Consider the following 23038-nt stretch of genomic DNA (forward strand, 5'->3'; position numbering starts at 1 on the left):
AAACTAACAAGGTCAAGATGTCCACAGCAAATGTGCAACAGGAGTAACAATTATCTTTGTTTAAATAAAAAAAGGAATAAGCTTTAACAACAAACTTAAAGTCCAAGTCGCACGAAAAATGTATTTTAACGCAGATGCATTCAAATAGTCACCAGAGTAAAGAAATGTATATTATATGTGAAACATGTGCGCCGTTTGGAAGTAATTTCGATAAAACTTGCTGTTTATGCAAATGAGCCATTCCTCAATCGGCCGATCTGGTATGTGACGTCACACACAGAACGAGTACCATGCATCCGGCAATAACACTGTCTGTCTGTACGTACAAAAAATTTATAAAAAAAATGTTTGATATATCAACAAACTCCACCTCAAGCATCGGCGACTCCGATACCGAATATATATACGACGAAACGTAGTTTGAACAAAATGAACCTAAGGAGACTAGATCTAATGATGCCCAAGACATAGAGCCAGGTTCGAACCGGAGGCAGCGGAGGTACATCTTCCCGGAAGAAATGTGCAACGTGAAGAAGACTTCGGCAATTTGCGTGTCAATAATACATGTGGCAACCTGAGGGTGGATTTTCTTTTAGGTAACACAAATGTTGAAGTTTATAATATGGAAGATCAACAACGCCACCTGGAATAACTCCAGGAAAATAATGCGGACACAGGTAAGTTCTGCTGGAAAGGAGACACGATATAGAAATTTGCACAAAATGTTATTAAACTTACATGGTTTTAATTTAACAGTAACCTAAACTTGAATGGTTAAAACAGTGGATGCATTGAAAAAAAAATATATATACAAATGTTTAAATCTCAATGGGAACCGAGGCTTACCAATGGAAAGGAAGGTGGTGAGAAGAGGGGCATCATCTAGTGAAGAAATGGGACCACCCTGGACACTACAAAGCACAGCAAACAAGGAAAGAGAGCTCCAAAACACACAACAAAAACACCGCCACCAGGGGTCACCACCGCCACCACAGAAGCCTCAGTCCCTAAATGAAACAAAATTAGAACCATATAAGAAACAGTGATACAATGACACTACAATATTGCACTGCATCCCATTAATTGTGACACAGATGCCCCTGACAGCAGGGGAAAAGTTCAGATAAGTCTTTTTAAAACATTTCTTTCCAGGCAAAACAGCAACGAGTGTCACTCCATGTTGAAAGCTGGTCAGAGGCTCGTCAGATGGCTAAAACAAAATAGATTATTAATACATGTTCTGATTAGTACCATTATCTGCAGTAGCTGCGTACCTTCGACTGGTGAATTACCACGCTGCCAGGTAAATAAATCCCCAATTCCACCTTCGCAATGCAGCTGCAACAAAATGTTAAATGAAGGGTTTGTTCAACTGGTGTGGACAATACTGAGCCACATTAGCCCTTACCTTCCTGCCAGCAAACAACAGGACAGGTCAATCCAGAAGTCGGAGGAGCAACAAAGGAGTCCAGCACAATTTGACCCACAATGAGAAGCAGCTGGGTTCAGTATCACAACGCATGCAGCCTTGTGGTAGGTGGAGACCTGCTTATATGCAGCAGCCCAATTTGGCCTTAAAGTGGCAGCGTACTATTTATGCTGCTACATACAGATTGGTAAGATCTTGCACTAGTTTGGATGAGCGTAAAAAACTAAACTTTAGTCCGCCTGCCTGCCCTCCCCCCTCACAAAGTGCAGTTGGAAGTCCTCCCCACTTCTCTCATTGGGAAGCTAGCGTTAGCCGCTTACCTTTAAATGAGGCGCCGGGCGGCTCATTTAAAGGCCAATTCATACCTCACGTAAAAGACAGATACGGATACGTGTGGAGTGTTTCATACGTTCTAACCGTCAATTTCGTCTGTATTTTGACACGAAAATTGGGATCTTACAATTACGGAGGAAACAGATCAACACGGAGCAATACTACCGGAAAAGGTGGGGGCGCTATTGAGTTTGTAGTACAAAATGTCAACAAAATCACGAAGAAGGTTATAATTCTGTGTTTTAAACAATGGCGGGATTCGAGGAACGACTTGCGGAGCTTGTCCGCAACTACCGTGCCCGGGGGACAGGGACAAACAAAAAGTTTACTTACGGAGCAAATACAACAAAATCACGTCTTGGACCGTCGCCATGTTTGATCAATGACGAATTATTGGCTATTGCGCACCTCAACGGACGGAGGTATGAAGGAGTCAACGGATAGAACGTACGGACATAAATACGGACGAGTAAGCCAAACGTAGGGTATGAATGGGCCTTAAAGCGATCCTATTCAAACTTCCGAGCGGAGGTCGGCTGCAGCATCCACACGGGCGGCTTAATTTGCGCCTGCACTGGGCCTATAAGCGACACTACAGCCACCAACTATGCACCTAGAAGGCATTTTATCTTGTAATTAGTTTGGCGATATTTTTTATAAGTGCTCGCTCAAAGTACACGTGGATCCGCAGATTTGGTGTGTGAAAGAAGATCCCGGAAAACATGCATATATATCCTGGTTCGCCATACCGGTTGTACAATGTAAACAATGTGTGTTTCTACGCAAATTCGATTCGCGCGATCTAGGTGTTGTTGAACTGATGTCACACTTGTCGCAAATGGCCGATCGTAAACGGAGGCAGCACCTAAATGCGGAATACCATAATCGGTTTCATATTTAAACTTAATTTGAGCACTTTTGATACATAAATTTTCAAAGTTTACCTTGTTCTGGAAGTTATTCAACGGTTTTCAGGATATTTTTTTAGTACAAGACTTAGACTTTAAATGCAGTAGATGATTTGTCTAGAATACAAGAAAATGTAAGTTTCTTGAGACAGTTGCTTATTAATCTCTCTTTAGATAACCTCAGTCATCTAAATCTAATGGAGAAGGCATCCGTTTAATAAAACAACTGTACAATGTACAATTTCAGGAAAAAAACTCATCTCCCCCTGATTTAAATAAACGAGCGTCACCTTTCTCTCGGTCCATGAACTGCGGAGCAACTTCGTAGCATGTTTCGTTACATCCATTGCAATGGCTAGAATCATGTAAGAATTCCAGCTACCAGTAGCTCTAATTAAACATGCTAGCAATGAAGGGCTGGATTAACGAGAAAGGCACACTCCCTTAATAACCCCAAAGAGAGGTAGGAAATTGGTTTATTTCCAGAAATGGCATATTATTTACTACAAACCACATTAAGCACAGCCAGTGATGTAAAACTAACTACTTACCACCAGAGTTGCCTTCCATGCTGGTCGTAACTTTAGCTACTGTCCGGTAAGAATCAAAAACACTGCATTCATTAAAATGTATGCCATTTTGTGTGTGCAGGTGTTTCTGCCTGTTGGATGTGTTTCCTCCCACAGATGTAATTCTCACTATGCAATGATTGCAAAGTGCCTTGTTGCCTTCTTTCTTTTCCTTAATATGAAGCCAAACTTTCGGACAAGCTATGGGTTTTTTGCTGGAAATATATATAATTATATTTCCAGCAATTTTGCCTTGCTAAATTATTAGCTGCGTTGTGGTGCGTACCATACCGTCATAAATACTGAGTATAATGTGTGATTTTAGTTTCTGTGAAGCATTTATGCAGCATGTAGCAGAGGCAAGAAGGGGTTAAAAATGAATGCTTCACACCTCATAAAATAGACATGCTTTATCCGACATGGCCCAGATTTGCTAGGTGAAGTACGGACTCTGTCAAGCAGAAGTTGGTAGGACCTTCCTAGAGCTACTTCCGGTTAACAACATGCTAACCATTAGGCGCTAACATAGTTGTGTTCAGTATCACCGGGTGATGGTAAACTGTTAGTTTGGTCCAAATCCTGTACTGGGAAGTGCCTCAAAAAGGGAGATAATATGATTTTGCATGGTTGTTGTTTATTACGTTGGCATGATAACTCAAAAGGGCAGCTTATACAAAAAGAGCACCTGACTGGATGAAGAGGCACTTTTTGACATGTATTAGAAAATGTAATATATTTAACCTGCCACACCAGGTTTTGATACTTTGACCTCTGGAGTGCCAGTCCCACAAATTACCCGATGGACCAAACCCAAGCCATATATAGACTTGCCGTTAGGCGGACCATAACTGTATACCTGGCCATTGAAGAGCATTGGGTGAGAGATGGCGGCGAGCAGCACTCTGGAACGAAGTGCTAGAGATGTAATTTTTTCTGTGTTTATTTCGGAACGGATTGGGGAACAGGACAAGCTATGGGTTTATGCTGGCAATATTGTATGAAACTTTTTGGCATGGATTTTCGCTATTTACGTCGCCATGGTAACTCGAAATGGCGTGAAATACAAATAGCACACTTCACGGCATCGAGACGCACGTTTTGATATATATTTTGTGGGGGTAGACCCTACGGTTGTGGCTGTATTAACGGTGAAAACCCTTATTAGGTGCATAGTAATAGGCACTGCCCATGCATTTGCACATGCAAAGCAGGCGCCTAATTATTTAAATCTCCCAGTTCCTCCAAACCCCATGGAAGTCCACCTTAAAATATTTTCAGGTGTTTGCCCCTCTAAGGAATTCCTTAGACTTGACTTTTCTAGTGATGATAACTCTTGTTTATTTTGTGACTGTGATATTGAGTCGACTGATCATCTTTTCTACGAATGTGTGTATTGCAAACCTTTATAGGATGATGTGCACTACTGGTTTTTCCCTAAAATTCCAAACTTACCTGAATTTTCTTTGAAAGACATTATTTTTGGGACTCTTAGAAAAGAAAAGGTTTGAAAAGTTCTTTCATTCACAAATGTCGTTTTCTTAAAGTCAAACCATCTTTCCCCACTTTTCACAAGGAACTCTGCCACCGCCTCTTATCTCTAAAATTCATGGACAAAGAACAAGATGAAGAACTGTATAATATGATAAACATTTTGAAACTGATGGAAAACCCCTAATGTTTTTTTTTTTGTTCTTTTTTTTGTTCTTTTGTCCTTTCTGTAAGTATGGAAACAACCTGGATCGGCTTCTTCAGGTTTTTCAGGTTTGTGTACATCTGATGTCGATACCACGTCTGTTGTATTTGATGGTTGTAAAAAACAAACAAACAAAAAAAAACCTGTCTTCAAGTTTGTGTCAGAAACTGAATCTGACAGATGACAGAGTGAGAAACTGACTGATCAAACAATGTAGAAATAACTTGGAAATTACGTCACTTGGTTGATATTTATGAAGTTAAATGGTTTAAGGCTTATGTTTGGTCAAATTATTCCCCGAAATACCTATAAGGTACGTAATTTATAAAGATATAAGGAAATTATTAGAATAGTTTTCTTTTTATTTGTAACTAAATGTTAAGTTTGAATGTGGGTTTAATTTCACTGTATGGTGTTAGAGTTAAGATGTCACTGCCATGTGAAAAGGGACTTTCTACTAAAGATGTGTGCACTGAAGAAAAGCCAGAATAGAATAGAAACAGAATAGAAGAATAGAATTCAACTCTATTGTCATTGCACTGTCACGAGTACAAAGCAACAAAATCTGTTCTCTGCTTTTAACCCATCACCCTAGGGGAGCAGTGGGCTGCCATGTGCAGCGCCCGGGGAGCAATCTGGGTTTAAGGGTCTTGCTCAGGGACCCACAGTGCCGGGACCAGGGATCAAACCAGGTACTTGCATCCTTCTATGAGTGCAAGCACACTGCTCTAACTACTCGGCCACAACCTCCCCTACTCGGCCACAGACAAGAGTTGGTTTTAGGTCCTCGCACAGGAAAGTTAACTGAAAAGGGAGAGCAGTCCAGAGAAGCAGAGGCTACAAAACAGATAAAAGCATTTTTTTTAATCTTATGCCTCCTGGAAACAAATTGCCAGAGAAGCCAGGAAGAAATTAAAGGCTTTCTGCTCTCAGGAGAATCTGGATGAAATAAATCAGCAAGTCCAAAACAGTCTTGAGAAAGGAAACAGAATTATGAGTTTCTTCAATGTAATTCTTTAAATACTCCAGAAATTGTGCAGTCTGGGGCCTGGAGGAGGTGCAGGCAACTGTGTATGGGGTCTTGGTGGGGGGCTGCAATGGGTAGTCAGCGGCTTGCCAGGTCTGGGGCTGACGCCTCCGCTCCCCCCAGGAGGGGCGGGGGGCAGGGGTGGCTAGGGTAAGGTGGGGGAGGGAGGGGGTTTATTAGGTTTTTAGGAGGTGAGGGGGGCTCTGGCTGGGTGGCTCGTACGGGTTGTGTTGGCCTGGTCCGGGGGGCATCTGGTCCGGGGGTCGGGCACAAGCAGTCATATAGTCGATTTGGGGTGACCCCCCTCTCTGGTCAGTGTTGGATGCGAGTGTTATGTGGGAATGTGTGTACAGCATCTTTTTTTTTTTTTTTTTTAATCTGTGTGTGGTGAGTGGGGCACAAGGGAGGGATGGTGTGAATGAATTTTCCTTTTTTTTCCCCAAGTATGGGTGTGGTCCGCTCCCTCTCCCAAGAACATCTCAAGTCTCCGCTAGGTGCGGAGCCCATCACTCCACGTCCTGCCCTCCTCCGCTGCGCTGGCAGGCGCCTTGGCCGTCTGGCGCATTGGTGGGCTTCAGGTTTGGGGCGGGTTCCCGGGCGTGCGCCGGCCTACTCCCGGCGGCTTCTTCGTGGGGCCTGGCCCCCCGGGGGGCAGCCGGGGCCCCCGTCGCGGGAGCGGGGCGCCCCAGGGCCCATGGCCGGGACCAATTCAGCGGGGCTAGCTGCCGGCGGAGCCCACGGGCTCGTCCCCGCGGCTCTTGGGGGCGTTGGCATTGCGGTGGCTGGGGGATTTCCTCGGGGTCGTCTCTACTGATTCCTTGGGGGAGGGGGGGTTGCAGATATCCTGTGTCGACCTTTGGGAGTCCGGGATTATGGGTACCCTGACTCCTGCCTCTGTGCTTGGGGAAGGCGGGCCTTTGGTTCTCCACAATCACTATCAAGCTATTTCCTTCTGGATAATTTTCTTTTTTTTTTTTTTTTTTTTTTTTTTTTTTTTTTTTTTTTTCTTTCCCAGTGTCCTGTCTAGCACTATGGCAATAGGAATTGATATCTCAATGCCAGATGGAGCTCGACAGATTTTGCTTTTACAAGTGGAGCAAACAGCTTTCGCCATAGTGCTCCACTTGATTTATGCTTGTAAATAGCTTTATTATGATTCCTGCAAGGAGAATTTCAAATTATATGGACATGACAATGGGAGAGTAAAGGAAGAACAAAAAGTGAAAGAAAAGAGAAAAAAAAAAGAGTAGAGGTGAAAGAAAGATGAGATAAAAGGAAGAGAATGATAAAACGTCCTCTGTCTGCTCCATCACCTGGAAAGAGACACAAAAAGAACAGCACAACCAACAGACATAAAGCAACAGATACAATCGAATAACACCTAGATGCCATTGCTAAATCATATATATTATTATGTAAGCTGACATGTGTAATGTGATATTTGAAAAAAGAAAGTGACACAACATAAATAAATAAATAAATAAATTATAAGATTACTGTATATAAGTGAACACTTAATACCTGGGACCCAGCACCTGTGGGAGATGTTAAAGTGCACTAGTATAGGTGAAGATTATCCAGAAATAGCTTGATAGTGATTGTGGAGAACCAAAGACCCACCTTCCCCGAGCACAGAGGCAGGCGTCAGGGGACCCGTAACCCCGGACTCCCAAAGGGGCCCCTAGAGCAGGTCGCCCAGGAGGGGCCGACACAGGATATCTGCAACCCCCCCCCCAAGGAAGGAGCAGAGACGACCCCGAGGAAATCCCCCAGCCACCGCAATGCCGACGCCCTCAAGAGCCGCGGAGACGAGCCCGTGGGCTCCGCCGGCAGCCAGCCCCACTGAAGTGGTCCCGGCCATGGGCCCTGAGGGCCAGAGGCCCCAGGGGCGCCCCGCCCCCGCGACGAGGGCCCCGGCCGCCCCCCGGGGGGCCAGGCCCCGCGAAGAGGCCGCCAGGAGTGGGCCGGCGCACGCCCGGGAACCCGCCCCAAACCCGAAGCCAACTAATGCGCCAGGGGGCCAAGGCGCCCGCCAACGAAGTGGAGGAGGGCAGGACGTGGGGGGATGGGCTCCACACCTATCGGAGACTTGAGATGTTCTTGGGAGAGGGAGCGGACCACACCCATACCTGGGAAAAAAAAAAAAAAAAAAAAAAAAAAAACTCATTCACCCCATCCCTCCCTTGTGCCCCACTCGCCACACAAAAAAAAAAAAAAAAAAAAAAAAAAAAAAGACGCTGTACACACGTTCCCACATAACACTCACATCCAACACTGACCAAAGGGGGGGGGGGGGGGGGGGGTGGTCACCTTCTGGATAATTTTCACCTAAACTAGTGCACTCTCACAAACTCCCACAGGTGCTGGGTCCCAGGTATTAAATGTTCACTTATATACAGTAAAATTATAATTTATTTATTTATTTATGTTCTTTCACTTTCTTTTTTCAGGTATCACATTACACATGTCAGCTTACATAATATATATGATTTAGCAATGGCATCTAGGTGTTATTCGATTGTATTGTGCTTTATGTCTGTTGGTTGTGCTGTTCTTTTTGCATCTCTCTTTCCAGGTGATGGAGCAGACGAAGAAGGTTTTATCATTCTCTCCCTTTTATCTCTTCTTTCTTTCACCTCTACTCTTTTTTTGTTTCTCTCTCACTTCTTGTTCTTCCTTTACTCTCCCATTGTAATGTCCATATAATTTGAAATTCTCCCTGCAGGAATCACAATAAATCTATTTACAAGCATAAATCAAGTGGAGCACTATGGCGAAAGCTGTTCTCTCCACTTGTAAAAGCAAAATCTGTCGAGCTCTATCTGGCATTGACACATCAATTCCTATTGCCACATTGCTAGACAGGACACTGGGAAAAAAAAATAAAAGAAATTGTACAGAAACTAGATGCCTGTACTATACTGTCAAATGAGATTTATGATCTTGTCTGTTTTTGGAGAAATCTCTACTAAATGTTCCTCATGTACATGTGGTTCATCAATTACCAGCTCCAAAGTTTCTCAAGGGCGTGTAAAGGCAAAAGCTCGTCTTGCAGCCAAAAAGGTTCAAGTTAGCTCCATGTTGGAGAATGAAGCTCAACATGCGAAATTCAGCAAGCTTCAATGTGAATGGAAATGTCAGGAGTCCCAGATTATGGCAGAAAATAAGCAGTTTGTTTGTGTTTAAACGTGTTTGTGTATATAGTAATAAAAAATTATAAAAATGTATGAGTGGCAGTGTTTTGCAACATACATCCTATCAGAATATTCTATTACTTTTAACGCCACTAAGAATATTAAAATGCACTGAACCATTTGTTATAATAGCTATAAAAAGCTGATTGGCGTTCATTAATAATTGTTCCTAATCCGCTGTTTAAGGCATAAAAAGAGCTAAAATTTTGTAATCTGTACATAGAAGAGTGATGGGTTTCCAATTGTCTAGTGATAAAGGATCTTTGTTGGCTTTGGGGATCAGAGTAATCAAACGCCGATTCATGGTGGGAAAGAGATTATTGTTAGAAATGCATTCCAGCAGTACCTCAAATAATAGTTTTCGTAAATCTTTGCCAAAAAAAAGTATAAAATTCAGTGGTTAACCCGTCTAGGCCTGGAGATTTATCCTTTGCCATTTGTTGTATTGCCACGTCAAGATGTTCAATTCTTAAGTCATCTTCCATAAGTTTTTTTAAATCAAGATTAATTTTTTCAACAGATTCCTGAATTTCATCAAAAAAGACCGGCAATTGGATTCCGAATACTTGCAACAATAAAGATTGCTATAAAAATTTCTAACTGCTGTATGTATTAAATCCAGGTCTTCAGTAACACTACCATTATTAATTTCTTTAATTTATTTTATTTTATTTATTATTTTATTATCATTATTAGTCTCTGAATCTAAACACAGTGTGTTGATCGCACACTGTCTATTTGCCCTGCATTGTTTACATTGTTTACATTTAAATTGTTTACATTTAATTTCGTTCTGTACGCACTCTGTGCATACAAAATGACAAATAAAGTTGTCTAAGTCAAAGTCATCTTCTTTTTGGACTAAAGATTGAAAAATATAAAGAGTTCTTTTCTTCAATCCACTGAGCCCTGGAGTGACCTGCAAAACCGCTTGGAGGCCAGATCCACTCCAGTCCAGCAGGGGGCGGTAAATGGACCAATCAGCTGCTTTGTCTCAGTGACGTTCCCCGGAAGTAAACCTAGAATGCTCTAGCATCACTGTGCAGGAAGACGGTTGTGTTTTCGTTTCTCAGCTGAATCTCTGCGTAGTTTCAGCAACAATGTCTTCAGTTCAGCATCTGAGAGAGTTTATCAGAGAGCGACTAACTGCTGCTGCTGAAGAAATCTTCTCAGAGGTTGAGAAAACCATCGTCCGCTACGAGGAAGACGCCAGACGGCTGGAAAGCTGCTGGAGACCCCAGATAAAACTCTCCAGCACCGGTATGAAGCTACAAAAAGTGTCTGATAAATCAGTTTGATCAGTTTCTAATCTGAGCTCTCAGCTTTCCAACCACACTTCAATCTCTGAGGCTCCGTTCACACCTGAAACTAACCGCGGTGATGTTGGACATTCAAGCTCCGCGGAGTCAGCGGGATCTGGCTCACGGTTGATCCGATTGAGGGACGCCGATTTCGGCCAGCGTCTCCCAGCTGCTCCCTCCTCCCACACGCAGTGGTGCAGTTAGGGACCGTCAACAAGTCTTTGAACCAAGCAGTCTTGAGAAAAAAAAAATCTATAAATTCCTTATCTTATGACCAGTTAAGATGAAACTAATATAAAATCATACCAATAGATAACATCTGTAAGGCACACTTGTTTTTATTCCATTTTAAGCTGTTTTGACAATTTTAGCCAAGGCAAGGCAAATTTATTTGTATAGCACAATTCAGTACAGAGAGTGCTTTACATGATTAAAATATAGCAAAATAAAACAGAATAAAAGCAAGTAGGACTAAAGTGTAGAAACAAAAATAGAACATTAAAAACAATTGGACTAAAAAAATTAACTAATGATGTTTCAGTAGAACTATTTAACTAGAACAGTCGAAGGCAATCCTAAACAAATGTGTTTTTAATCTTGATTTAAAGGAACTCAGGCTTTCAGCAATTTTAAAATTTTCTGGAAGTTTGTTCCAGATAAGTGGAGCATAGGAACTAAATGCTGCTTCTCCATGTCTGGTTCTGGTTCTGGTTCTGCAGAGCAGGCTGGAGCCAGAAGACCTGAGTGGTCTGGATGGTTGATGCACTGATAACAAGTCTGTGATGTATTTAGGTGCTAATTCAAGGATTTATAGACTAACAGAAGGATTTTAAAGTCTATTCTCTGAGATACAGGGAGCCATGGAAGGACTTCAGAACCGGGTCCATGTTCTCTACGTTCTTAGTCTTAGTGGAAGGACTTCAGAACCGGGTCCATGTTCTCTACGTTCTTAGTCTTAGTGAGGAGCGGGCAGCAGCGTTCTGGATCAGCTGCAGCTGTCTGATCCACTTTTTAGGCAGACCTGTGAAAACACTGTTGCAGTGATCAATTCTACTAAATATAAACGCATGGATTAGTTTTTCAGATTCTGCTGAGACATCAGTCCTTTAATCCTAGAAATGTTCTTCAGGTGATAGAAAGCCGACCTTGTAATTGTCTTTAGATGCTTTTGGAGGTTCAGGTCTGAGTCCATCACTACTCCCAGATTTCGGGCCTGATCAGTGGTTTTTAGCTGAAGCAACTGAAGCTGTGTGCTAACTTTTGATCTTTCCTCTATTGGTCCAAAGATTATTACTTCTGTTTTGTTTTTATTCAATTGAAGAAAATTTTGGCACATCCACGTATTGATTTCTTCTAGGCATTTACTCAGTGCTTGAACTGGTTCATAGTCACCTGGTGACATGGTGATGTAGAGCTGTGTGTCGTCTGCATAGTTATGGTAGCTGATGATGTTATTTTTTTATTATCTGAGCAAGAGGGAGCATGTAGATATTGAAAAGGAGGGGACCCAGGATGGACCCTTGGGGAACCCCACATGTGATTTTTGTCATCTTTGATGTAAAGTTACCTAAAAATTACCTTAAAAAACAAATAAATTCCCTGTCCTTTAAGTAGGACAACCAGTGGAGAGCTGTACCAGAGAGGCCGACCCAGTTCTCCAGGCGTTCTAACAGGATGGAGTGATCAACAGTATCAAATGCTGCACTGAGGTCCAATAGTACCAGCACGGTGGTTCTTCCACAGTCTGTATTTATATGGATGTCATTAAACACCTTGATCAGGGCGGTCTCTGTACTGTGGTGAGCACGGAAACCTGACTGGAAAACGTCAAAGCGGCTGGTTGTTGTTAAGAAGGTGTTTAATTGTTGAAACACAGCTTTTTCAATAATCTTACTGATAAAGGAGGTTTGAGATGGGCCTGTAGTTCTGGAGTAGAAGTTTGTCTAATTTGTTCTTTTTAAGCAGTGGTTTGATAATTGCTGTTTTTAGGGACTGGGGGAAAACACCTGACAGAAGGGACGTGTTTATTATCTGAGTCAAATCAGACGCTATGACAGGTAAAACTTTCTTAAGGAAAACTGTGGGTAGAACATCAAGGCAGCATGAGGAGGAACTTAGCTGCTGAATGATCTGCTCTAAGCTTTTGTGGTTTATTTGGCTGAATTGGGACATTTGGTCAAGATCAATTTTAGTTGGAGACAACTTTGGTACTGAACTTAGTATGGATGTACAAATTGATCCTCTGATCTTAAGGATTTTCTCAGTAAAGAAGTTAGCAAATTCATTGCAGGCCCTGGTGGAGTGGAGTTCTGAAGCCACGGACACAGGAGGATTTGTTAACCTGACGACTGTGGAAAATAAGACACGAGCATTATTAATGTTTTTCTTAATGATCTCAGAGAAGAAAGATTCTCTTGCATTTTTCAATTGTAAGTTATATCTGTTAAGTCTCTCTTTGTAGATGTCATAATGAACCTGGAGTCTATTCTTTCTCCACCTGCGTTCAGCTTTTCGACATTCCCTTTTTTCACTTCTAACTGCTGGAGCATTTCTCCAAGGAACTTTCACTTTAACTGGAGCAATGCAGCCAATGATGTCTGAGACTTTAGAATGAAAGTTATCTACTTGCTCATCTACTGAGTTGCAGCCCAAGGTTGAAGTAGCAGAGTAAGCTTGAATAAAAGTTTCCGTGGCATTGTCCTTAAAGGTGCGTTTTCTTACAATGTCCCTGTGGCTAAATGAGTCACTGGTAATTATGCTTTCAAAGGTAACAGAAAAGTGATCAGATAGGGCAACATCAGATACATTGACCTGTGAAATTTTTAGACCTTTAGTGATGATCAGGTCTAAAATATGTCCCTGTTTGTGTGTTGGCTGTTTAACGTGTTGAGTTAAACCAAAGTTTCTAAGTGTGTCACACAGTTCTTTTGCACTTCTGTCTTCAGGGTGGTCAACGTGAAAGTTGAAGTCTCCCACAATAATTAAACAGTCATAATCAACACATATCACAGACAGGAGGTCACTAAAATCATTAAAAAAGTTTGATGTGGACTTAGGAGGCCTGTAAACATTCAGAAACATAGTTCATACCGGGCTCTTTACTTGGAGAGCCAAATGTTCAAAAGAGTCAAATTTTCACAAAAACACCTTTTTACACTTTAGTGAATCACTAAACAATGTTGCCACTCCTCCACCTTTCCTTTGCTGTCTGCTCTCACAAAGAAAATTGTAGTTGGGAGGAGTTGTCTCTAATAGAATAGCTGCTTCGTTAGATTCATGTAACCATGTTTCTGTTAAAAACATTACATCAAGATTATTGTCAATAATGTAGTCATTAATTAAAAGGGATTTTCCTGACAGAGATCTAATGTTTAATAAACCCAGTTTATATGACTTAGTGGTTGATGTCTCTGTGACAGGTTGCATCTGACAGTTTATGACTTTTAAGTGTTTGGTCCTGTTTGTTAAGCTTTTGTTTTTCTTATTTCTGCCACGTATCATCACAGATATTCCATAATCTCTGACAAGAGGCCCAGGCTGATGCTGGAAACTGTCATGTCTGATAAACGTGCGGCCAGGGCCTGATCTGTAGCACAGCGAAGTAATCTGGAGGTCCTCAGCACCTGAATGTTCTGTGATACGTAGAGGAGGAGGAGGATCTGAGGCTCTGAGGCCTTTGGAAAATGCTGGTTTAGTCACAGAGCTGCGGTTGTCAGGAAGGCTATGTGGAGAGGATGTCAGCTGTAGGCCAATCTTAAAACCTTTGTTCATGTGAGAAAATTCCAGAAAAGGAACATCTGGGCTTTGTGGAGAAGAGGGGGAGATCGGTGTTCGTGAGGATGTAGGTTTTTGGTTCTCTTTGGAAGATAAAGGGGAGTCCTCTCTGTGTCCTCCGTTTGAGATCTGGGAATCCTCCTGTAATTCTGACGTAGCCTCTTTCTGTGTCATCTTTCTGGCCATCTTTATCTTGGCTTGTTCGGGCTGTACTGGGCTTATCATTTGTTTTAGCACTGGTTGAGCTTTGTTTTGGGACAAAGCTGATGGTGCATGGTTCACAGAATAGAAGATGTTTGAAATCAGCCGTTTTGCACCTGACCTATTTAGAGAGAAGCCATCTCTGTTGAACAGATGTCTTCTTTCCCAGAAGATGTTAAAGTTGTCTATGAAGGTGACAGTTGTTTATTTGCATGTTTTTTTTCAGCCATTTGTTAAGCATCAGAACTCTGGAAAAAATCTCATCTCCACAATTAACGGGTGCTTAAGGGCCGCTGAGAAACACCTTGACATTTTTGCCATCAACTAGATTTAGCAGACGAATGTAATCCTCTTTCAATACTTCTGATTTTCTGCGGGTGGCATCGCCCTGGGCTTCAGCTTGTATTATAAGTTTTTCCAAGGTCGGGCGTTTTTTCATGATCTTTGGAAGGATGTCTGATACATCAGACACCAGGCCACACAAATATTTAATCCCACTTACAGATCCATTGCATAATATCAGGGTCCTTGGCCCTGTGGCGTGTTTTTTCTCTGGTAGCTTAGAGTGAAGGTTGTTGACATACCTTTGATTATTGTTGTGATCCTCCTGGGTCACATCTTGGAGCGGAGCGAATCTGTTTCGTAATGGAATTCCAACATTTCCAGCAGGTTTACTCCTATCATTTGTTGTGAGAACAGCCTGTTGTTGTTTCACTTGTCTTGGGACACCCCTCTGTAGTTTCGGCCAGTTTTCTTTGTCTTTAAGGTATTTTTAAAGACAAAAGTTAGGATTTTTCTTCAATAGCTTCCAGGTCATGTGATCCATTGACTCTAAATCTGTGTGAAATTGTTCTACTACTTTAGCAAGATGAGGCACAGCCTTCATGTTGCTGAAACAAAGGACAGGTTTATCGACAACATATAACTGTAAAGTATTTATTTTGAACAGTGTGTGTGTCAAAATGTTTACACAATGTAAATTTGAAGCATAAATATAAAAATAAATATGGAAAAACCTCAGGTAGTGTTAAAGTTGTAATTTATAGATGACAAGCAAATAAACACCCTACTCTGTGGCAGGAGTGGAGCGTGTACTGTTACTATACAACTGAACAGGTATCTTTGTTTTTGTATTTTAACAGATCCAGTGCGACAACTGGGACAGATGGTACCATTCCCTGTGCCTTGACATAAAGAGCACAGAATATGAAAATGCAAAGAAAGGCAGCTGGAACTGTCCATTGTGCAACTAATATGCAAACTTTGTATTCAGTTCAACAATGTTCAAAATAAATACTTTACAGTTATATGTTGCCAATAAAACTGTACTTTGTTTCAAGAACATCAAGGCTGTCCCTCATCTGGCTAAAGTAGTAGAACAATTTGAGACAGATTTGGAGTCAGTGAGTCACATGACCTGGAAGCTATTGAAGAAAAATCCCAACTTTCCCAATCACCTTCTCTGCAGACCGGATGACACGCTGCAGTCTGCTCTTGTCCTTAGCGGTGACACCAGCGTACCAGATGGTGATGGAGGAGGTGAGGATGGACTCAGCGATGGAGGAGTAGAACTGCACCATCATTGTCCTTGGCAGGTTGAATTTCTTCAGCTGCCGCGGGAAGTAAATCCTCTGCTGGGCTTTCTTGGTGAGGGAGTTGATGTTCAGCTCCCACTTTAGGTCCTGGGAGATGATAGTTCCCAGGAAGCGGAAAGACTCCACAGTTTCGATGGTGGAGTCACAGAGGGTGATGGGGGTAGCTGGGGCTGAGTTCTTCCTGAAGTCCACAACCATCTCCACTGTTTTTACAGCGTTGAGCTCCAGGTTCTCCCTGCACCAGGTCACCAGATGGTCAGCCTCCCATCCAGCCTGTGGATCCAGAGCAGGAAGACAGTGTTCTCCCCTATGCTGCTCCAACGTAGCAGCGGGAAAAGAGAGCAATTGTATTCAAGGAGCAAATCTTTATACAGTGAACCCCCCTGGTGTTGATGCCTGCTGTTATACTTCAAGAGTATACAGGTAGTTCATGGAGGATGAAGAAATCAAACCATATCCTGGCCTCCATCCTCCCCTACCTAAACCCACCAAAGCATCTCTGGGACACCATGTTTATGTCCATCCAGTGTCACCAGGTTACACCTTAGACTGTCCAGCAGCTCAGTGATCCATCACTGGATTCCCACCAGAACACATTCCTTTGTACACTGATGCTAGCAGCATTAGCGTAGCCATGAGGCACCATAAAATATTTCCTTTTTTCATGTCTCACCGTTCTTCTGAACAACACTATTGTGTTTATTTTATTAATAAAGAAATCTGCTTATGTCTTTCTGGCTATAGTCGACATGTTAGTTAACTCTGGACTTTATTCCAGCGTACTTGTTTGTGTGTTTTTCAGTGCCTTGGTCTTTGTGTGCTTGACATAGTAAATGCCTCTTTAGCTTCTGGTCAGGCACCTGTTTGTTTGAAAAGTGCTAACATCCACCCACAGTTAAATTTTTGATGAACTGTGTGATCCCTGCTGTCCAGGAACAAGCAGGCTGATGCACGAGACAGTCATCAGTTGAATTATATTAATGATCTCTTTCTTTTTCCCCACAGACCTCCACAAGCCACCTGTCTCCATGGAGGAGGAAGCTTCTTCCATCCAACAGCTCTGCAACCAGTGGAGAAGGTCCAGTCATGACCAGGAGGAAGCAGAACCTGAGTGGTCTGAGGAGGAACAGATGGAACCAGATCCTCCACTGATTAAAGAAGAAAAGGAGGAACCAGAACTTCCCCTGATTAAAGAAGAAAATGTGGAGCCTGAGTCTTCATGGTTTAATGAGGAACAAAGGCAACAGAACCCACTAATTAAAGACCAAGAGGACCCAGAAGTTCCACTGATTGAGGAAGAAAAGGACAGACCAGATTCTTCTAGGCTTAAACATGAACAGCAGGATCCAGAAAATTTAGCAACTAGACAGGAGGAGGAGGAGAAGGATGTCTGCAGCTGTCAGGGGGGAGAGCAGCTTGTCCAGAAGCAGTCTGTTGCTCTAATGGAGACCTTTACCCTTCAGGAAAGAGGAGAACCAACAACTGAGCAGCTTTCCTTTCATATCTCTCCTGTAGTTCAGACCAAAGACCAGGAAGGAAGGAGCTCCACTGGGTCAGAGAGACAGTCTTGGAGTGAGACTAAGAAAATGTCTTTAAAATGTGATGTTTGTGGGAAGTCTTTGAAGTACAAGAGTCAATTGAAAAAGCATTACACAACCCACACAGGTGAGAGGGCATTTTCTTGTCAGACATGCGGAAAAGGTTTCATTCGAGTTAGTCATTTAAAACTTCACATGAGAATCCACACAGGTGAGAGGCCTTTTTCTTGTCAGACCTGCGGAAAAGGTTTCACTCAACTAGCCAGTTTAAATTTTCACATGAGAATCCACACAGGTGAGAGGCCTTTTTCTTGTCAGACATGTGGAAAAAGTTTCACTTGTAACAGTCATTTAAAAAATCACATGAAAATCCACACAGGTGAGAGGCCTTTTTCTTGTCAGACATGTGGAAAAAGTTTCACTTGTAACAGTCATTTAAAAATTCACTTAAGAATCCACACAGGTGAGAGGCCTTTTTCTTGTCAGACATGCGGAAAAGGTTTCACTCAACTAGCCAGTTTAAATTGTCACATGAGAATCCACACAGGTGAAAGACCTTTTTCTTGTCAGACATGTGGAAAAAGTTTCGCTCAACTAACCAATTTAAATACTCACAAGAAAACTCACATAGGCGGGAGGCTTTTTTCATGAGAAATATGTGTACCAAGCTTTGCTCAAGGTGGCAGTTTGAATCTTCACATGAAATGAGAATTGACAAAGATTTCCCAGTACAAATATTAAAATTCTTCCTAGTAGTTTTCCACTAGAGACCCTCTGCTGCCACCTGCTGGTGTGGAGTCTCGTCTGTTCTATAAACTTAAAAGTCTGCCTCAAAGTACTTCTTGATTCTGAGATCATACAAGTTGCTAAATGTTAGAAAGTTCACATATTACTATGACCCGAGGAAAAAAAAAATAAAAAATTTGATGAAAAAGTGGATTTTTAAGACTTTTTAGCTGAAGGCTCATAAAAAAATGTTGGGTGACCGATGACGTAATTCGTAGGCAAGCGTTGATCTGTTGACATGGTAACAAGATACTTCCTGGTTGCAAACTCGCTTTCTCAAAAACAAATAGACGGATTAAACATGGCTAAAAAGTGTGCGGGTTATGGTTGGTCAAATACCAACAAGGATAATGTCTCTTTACACACATTTCCCAACCTGAAAAGTCCCGGTGTGCGAAATTCAGCTCCCCTGTGAAAATCTGTTCCCCTCTGTGTCGGGAGCTGCAGCCAGAGATGCGGGGTTTCACGGCACTTCTGATCGGTTCCTCGGTAAAACAACTCATATAATCATGTCAAGATTGTAACATTCAGTTTAATTGGCAGTTGTTTACATTACAACGGGATTTACCAGGAAGTCTACACTCGTCTTTTCAGGAAGTCTTAATTTTTGTGCCCTGCTATCAGCCAGTTTCCATCCTCTTATTTCAGCAATGGAAAATCGTAAATACACACTACGTGTTGGAATACTGTGTTTGGTGGCTTACTTTTATTTGTCAGGCTTAAGTGACAAAATTTGGAAAAAGACCGATTGTCTTGGCGTTTAAAATAACACCAAACAAACTGAACACATAATGCTGAGACACTGTGGTTTGGGCTGAATGTACATCTTTTTCTTTTATGTGCCGTTTTGGCGGATTTCAGCCATCATAAACGATGCCAGGCAATCAAGCTTGGACGAGTTGTTTCCGTGTTTACATCCCAACTGTCAGCCTGAACCGCTATTATAAGCCCCGATTCATATTCTACACCAGCAACCCATTTCGTTTATTCTCCTAAAAGGTTTTTGTCAGACTTACCCGAATGGTGACAGACGCTTGCACTGTCCTTCGTGTTAAAATCATCACTTTGTGAATCGCCACCTCAACTTGTTGTTGTGTACTTCATTGTAATCTATGCAGCGTAGCTTGAGCTTCGCCAACGAACTACGTCATCGTACCATGTGACCCAAGTTGTGGATTTTTCAGCCTAGCGGTCGCCGAGGGACAATTTTTAGTCGTTAAAAAAACCTTTAACGGCGCAATCACGATCTTAATGCCAAATTTTTTGAAAATATGGTCACTAATGCATGCATTTCCGAGTTGGTCGATCTCAGAATCAAGAAGTACTTTAAAGATTTATTCAGTTTTTTTTAGATTATACATGTTTTACAGTCAGTTATTTCACCTGAGATATATTTACACGTGCAAAGACTAAATAATTAACTGATATTTTTTTCAGTTAACTGGAGATGTTTTGTGTTCTGAGAGTTTATGTTAGCAAACTCGTTCATTGTTTTAATTCCTAATTGTACGTTACTGGTAGGAATTAAAAAAAAAAAAAAAATTACAAGAATAATTGTGGACAGCCGGTCCAGTGTTTATTAGCCTTTTTTATCTCAGCTTTTTAGAAGCAGCTGCAGCAAAAGCTTTATTTTATAACCTTCAGATTTTTGTATCTGTTCTTTTAAATCTTGATGTTTGTCCTTTTTTTATCACATTTTTTAATGTGATAAAATGTTTTTCTTTTGGTAAGTGTCCTTCCATCCTTTAAAAGGTTTTTGGTTATTTCCAAGTGTCTTATATCTTGAGGAGCCGTGTAGGTCTTATATTTTTTTGTTTAAAATATTTTTTTTATTTTAAATTCTGTACTCTCTAGTAAGCTTGTTTAACATTTATTCTCAGCTAGCGTGTGTAAAATCTCTAGAGTAGGATGTGAGGGTGTCAGTTTTGCTGAGGCCTTTCAGATTTATCCATTTAACTGTTGGCTGCAATAATTAAATTTGATTACAACGACTAGCCTTGGGTCAAATAGGGTCTGGTACAGCAGGTTGATTCAAATGCTTATTTCTATTTTCAATAGATGTCAAATAAATTTTTGCATTCATGTTTACATTTTTTATTGAGTCCTTTTTCAATAAAATTCTTCTAGTTGAGAACCAAAGGATAAAATTCGGCTCATTTTCTATTAATTTTATAGTGTTCATATTGGTGATGATGATGCATGAGATAAATGTATAAGCCAAGGCTATGCTCCCCGTGTGTAGAGCGCATAATGGCTTTCATTGCGGTGAAGACCAAACTCACGGGACGACACAGCGACAATAGCGTATCAAATCGCGCTGTTGAATCACTTGCTTCCCAGAAATTTTATTGATTATGAAACTGGAGGGTCTGCAATGTTTTTAAAGCAGTATGTGACCGACAATGATGAAGAGTCATGAGATGTTTCTGGAATTTACTGAAATCTCTTTTTTTTTTTTCTACAAAAGAAAAATAAAACTAGTCTCATCCTATATTATAGACAAGGAAACAGTCTGGAGAATATCATCACTTTAAGGGCGCACCTCACGGATGAACCAGATAAATGGCTGTAGTGTCATGTGAAGGTGACAAAAGATGAACATTGTTCAACTTTTTGTGTCACTGCCTTGACTGGAGGAGAGCAAGCGATTGTCGACTCATTGCATAAAAGTGGCTAGAAAATGATTTTGAGAAGCCTTTATTTTGAAGTTCCACGTCAGGTCTTGATGACCTTTGGTGAGCAACATCAAAGGATTTTTCTGCTATCACCCTAAAGTGAAATCAGTGACTGGAAACAAGTTTTTCTTTAGCAAGTTTTATAACAACGGTTTTATAACCATGGAAACTTAGAATAAATGAGCCTTCTGAAATAAGAAGCAGCCAATTAAACACCTGAAAGTGACTAAAATAATTATTAAAATAAACAGATAAATCATTCTCATATCCATTTTAGTGCCATTGAGCCATGATGAGAAAAATAAAATCAGATTGGATTGGGAGCAACAGAAGTTTGGGACTTTCACAGGCACAAAGGACCTAGAAAAACCTATAAAACTTTACTCCCACAGGACAACCCCTCAGTCTTCACTTCACTCCTTCCTGGGACTCTCAAGGAGAGAGAGTCCCCCCGCACAAGCCCGCCGGGCATGGGGCCTCATGGGGCCTCATGGGGCCCCCACAGACCCACAAGCTGTGTAAATATGTGCCTCTCTGAAACTCAGTTCCTGTGGTTTTGTTGAGACAGCAAAAGAGGGAAATCTCTCACCGTATAGAGGACAAGACTGGCAAGGAAAAATACCAGCCAAATCAATTAGTCTCTCACTTCTGCTTAAAACAGATGCCAAAGTGAATAAATCTGTCTATGCTGAACCAGTTTGTTTTGCTTCCTCAGTGGACTCTGGATTGAGCTGAAAAGGACCCACTTTCCAAAGCTGAGGGCAAAATCTGCTGAAAGTAGCTCTAGGAAGGTCTCACCAACTTCTGCTTCACAGAGTTTGTACTTCCTAGTAGTTTGTAATGCCTTTAACATTTTTATTCACATATTTCATTTTTTCATGCTACAATGAAGTACTTAATCATGTTTTAATAACACCAATTTTCCATGCTGCTTCGATGCAGACCTTCTCCTGTCGGCTGGTTTTGATGAAAACAAATCCTTTTTACTCAGAAGATTTGATTTAAAATCCCCAAGCAATAAAAGCCTACAAACTTGGGTAAAGTTAGAAAGATATTCACAGATTCGGCTTTTCCGGATCAATAACTCATCGGCGGATGATTTATTCTACAAAACAGACATCTCTCTGTAACCACAGCAAGGCAGACAGTCAGCTACAACCGTAGTTTCCTCAAAACGAGTCTCCCACCGCGCTGGGAGAATTACATTGGTCTCAATGCAGAGCTCGCTGCTCCGCAGATGCTTAGGGACCGTGTGCAAGTTGCTACACCAGAAACATAATCATAGAGAAATATTCAACAGCGTCACCAAGGAGAGGTGGATTATTATCGAATTAATTTTATATGTATCTGATCTCATGTATATCATACCACATTTATTGGATTTGAAAATAATACATTTTTTGAGGAATTTCCCAAAGCCTGAATGACAAATGGCACCTCTTTTTTATTATTAGAATAAGTATAAAATGAGCAATGACTACACCTTATATCATTGTAGTGCCACCAAACTCATCATACACATAGATAACCTCATCTAGTTTATACTACAACTCTTACTTTGGGAAAATGTGCTAAATTAAATTTTCTAAGATTGTTTAATTGTTATTACAAGCATATAATAGCCAATAGGTACAGTATAGATCATTGTAGTGCCACCAAACTTGTAGTATACATAGATAACCTCATCTAGTTCATACTACAACTCTTACTTTGGGAAAATACGCTAAACTTTATTTTTTTTAACATTTTTTATTGTTATTACAAGCATATAATAGCCAATAAGTACAGTATAGATTATTGTAGTGCTACCAAACTCGTCATACACATAGATAACCTCATCTAGTTCATACTACAACTCTTACTTTAAGAAAATGTGCTTAACTTTATTTTTTGACATTTTTTCTTTGTTATTACAAGTATATAATAGCCAATAAGTACAGTATAGATCATTGTAGTGCCACCAAACTTGTAGAATACATAGTTCACTTCATCTAGTTCATACTACAACTCTTACT

General features: G+C 41.2%; 1 protein-coding gene and 1 long non-coding RNA gene across 2 annotated transcripts in view; one reads left to right on the top strand and one right to left on the bottom strand.

Moving 5' to 3' along the window:
• Positions 1-766: 766 nt before the first annotated feature.
• LOC118561438 lies at positions 767-1817 on the bottom strand. Its single transcript, XR_004930047.1, has 3 exons — positions 1409-1817; positions 1275-1338; positions 767-1210 (listed from the first exon to the last, which is right to left on the bottom strand). It is a non-coding gene; the product is annotated as an uncharacterized LOC118561438 (long non-coding RNA).
• Positions 1818-10166: 8349 nt separating this feature from the next.
• Positions 10167-23038, top strand: part of LOC118561424 (gastrula zinc finger protein XlCGF57.1-like) — a 29750-nt gene continuing 16878 nt past the window's right edge. Inside the window, exons 1-2 of the mRNA XM_036133490.1 lie at positions 10167-10413; positions 17030-17893. Of these exons, the coding sequence (XP_035989383.1) occupies positions 10254-10413; positions 17030-17893 (1024 nt within the window). The 5' untranslated portion in view covers positions 10167-10253. The remainder of the gene's footprint in view (positions 10414-17029; positions 17894-23038) is intronic.

Source organism: Fundulus heteroclitus, unplaced genomic scaffold, assembly GCF_011125445.2.
Source record: "Fundulus heteroclitus isolate FHET01 unplaced genomic scaffold, MU-UCD_Fhet_4.1 scaffold_63, whole genome shotgun sequence".
NCBI classification, from domain to species: Eukaryota; Metazoa; Chordata; class Actinopteri; order Cyprinodontiformes; family Fundulidae; genus Fundulus; species Fundulus heteroclitus.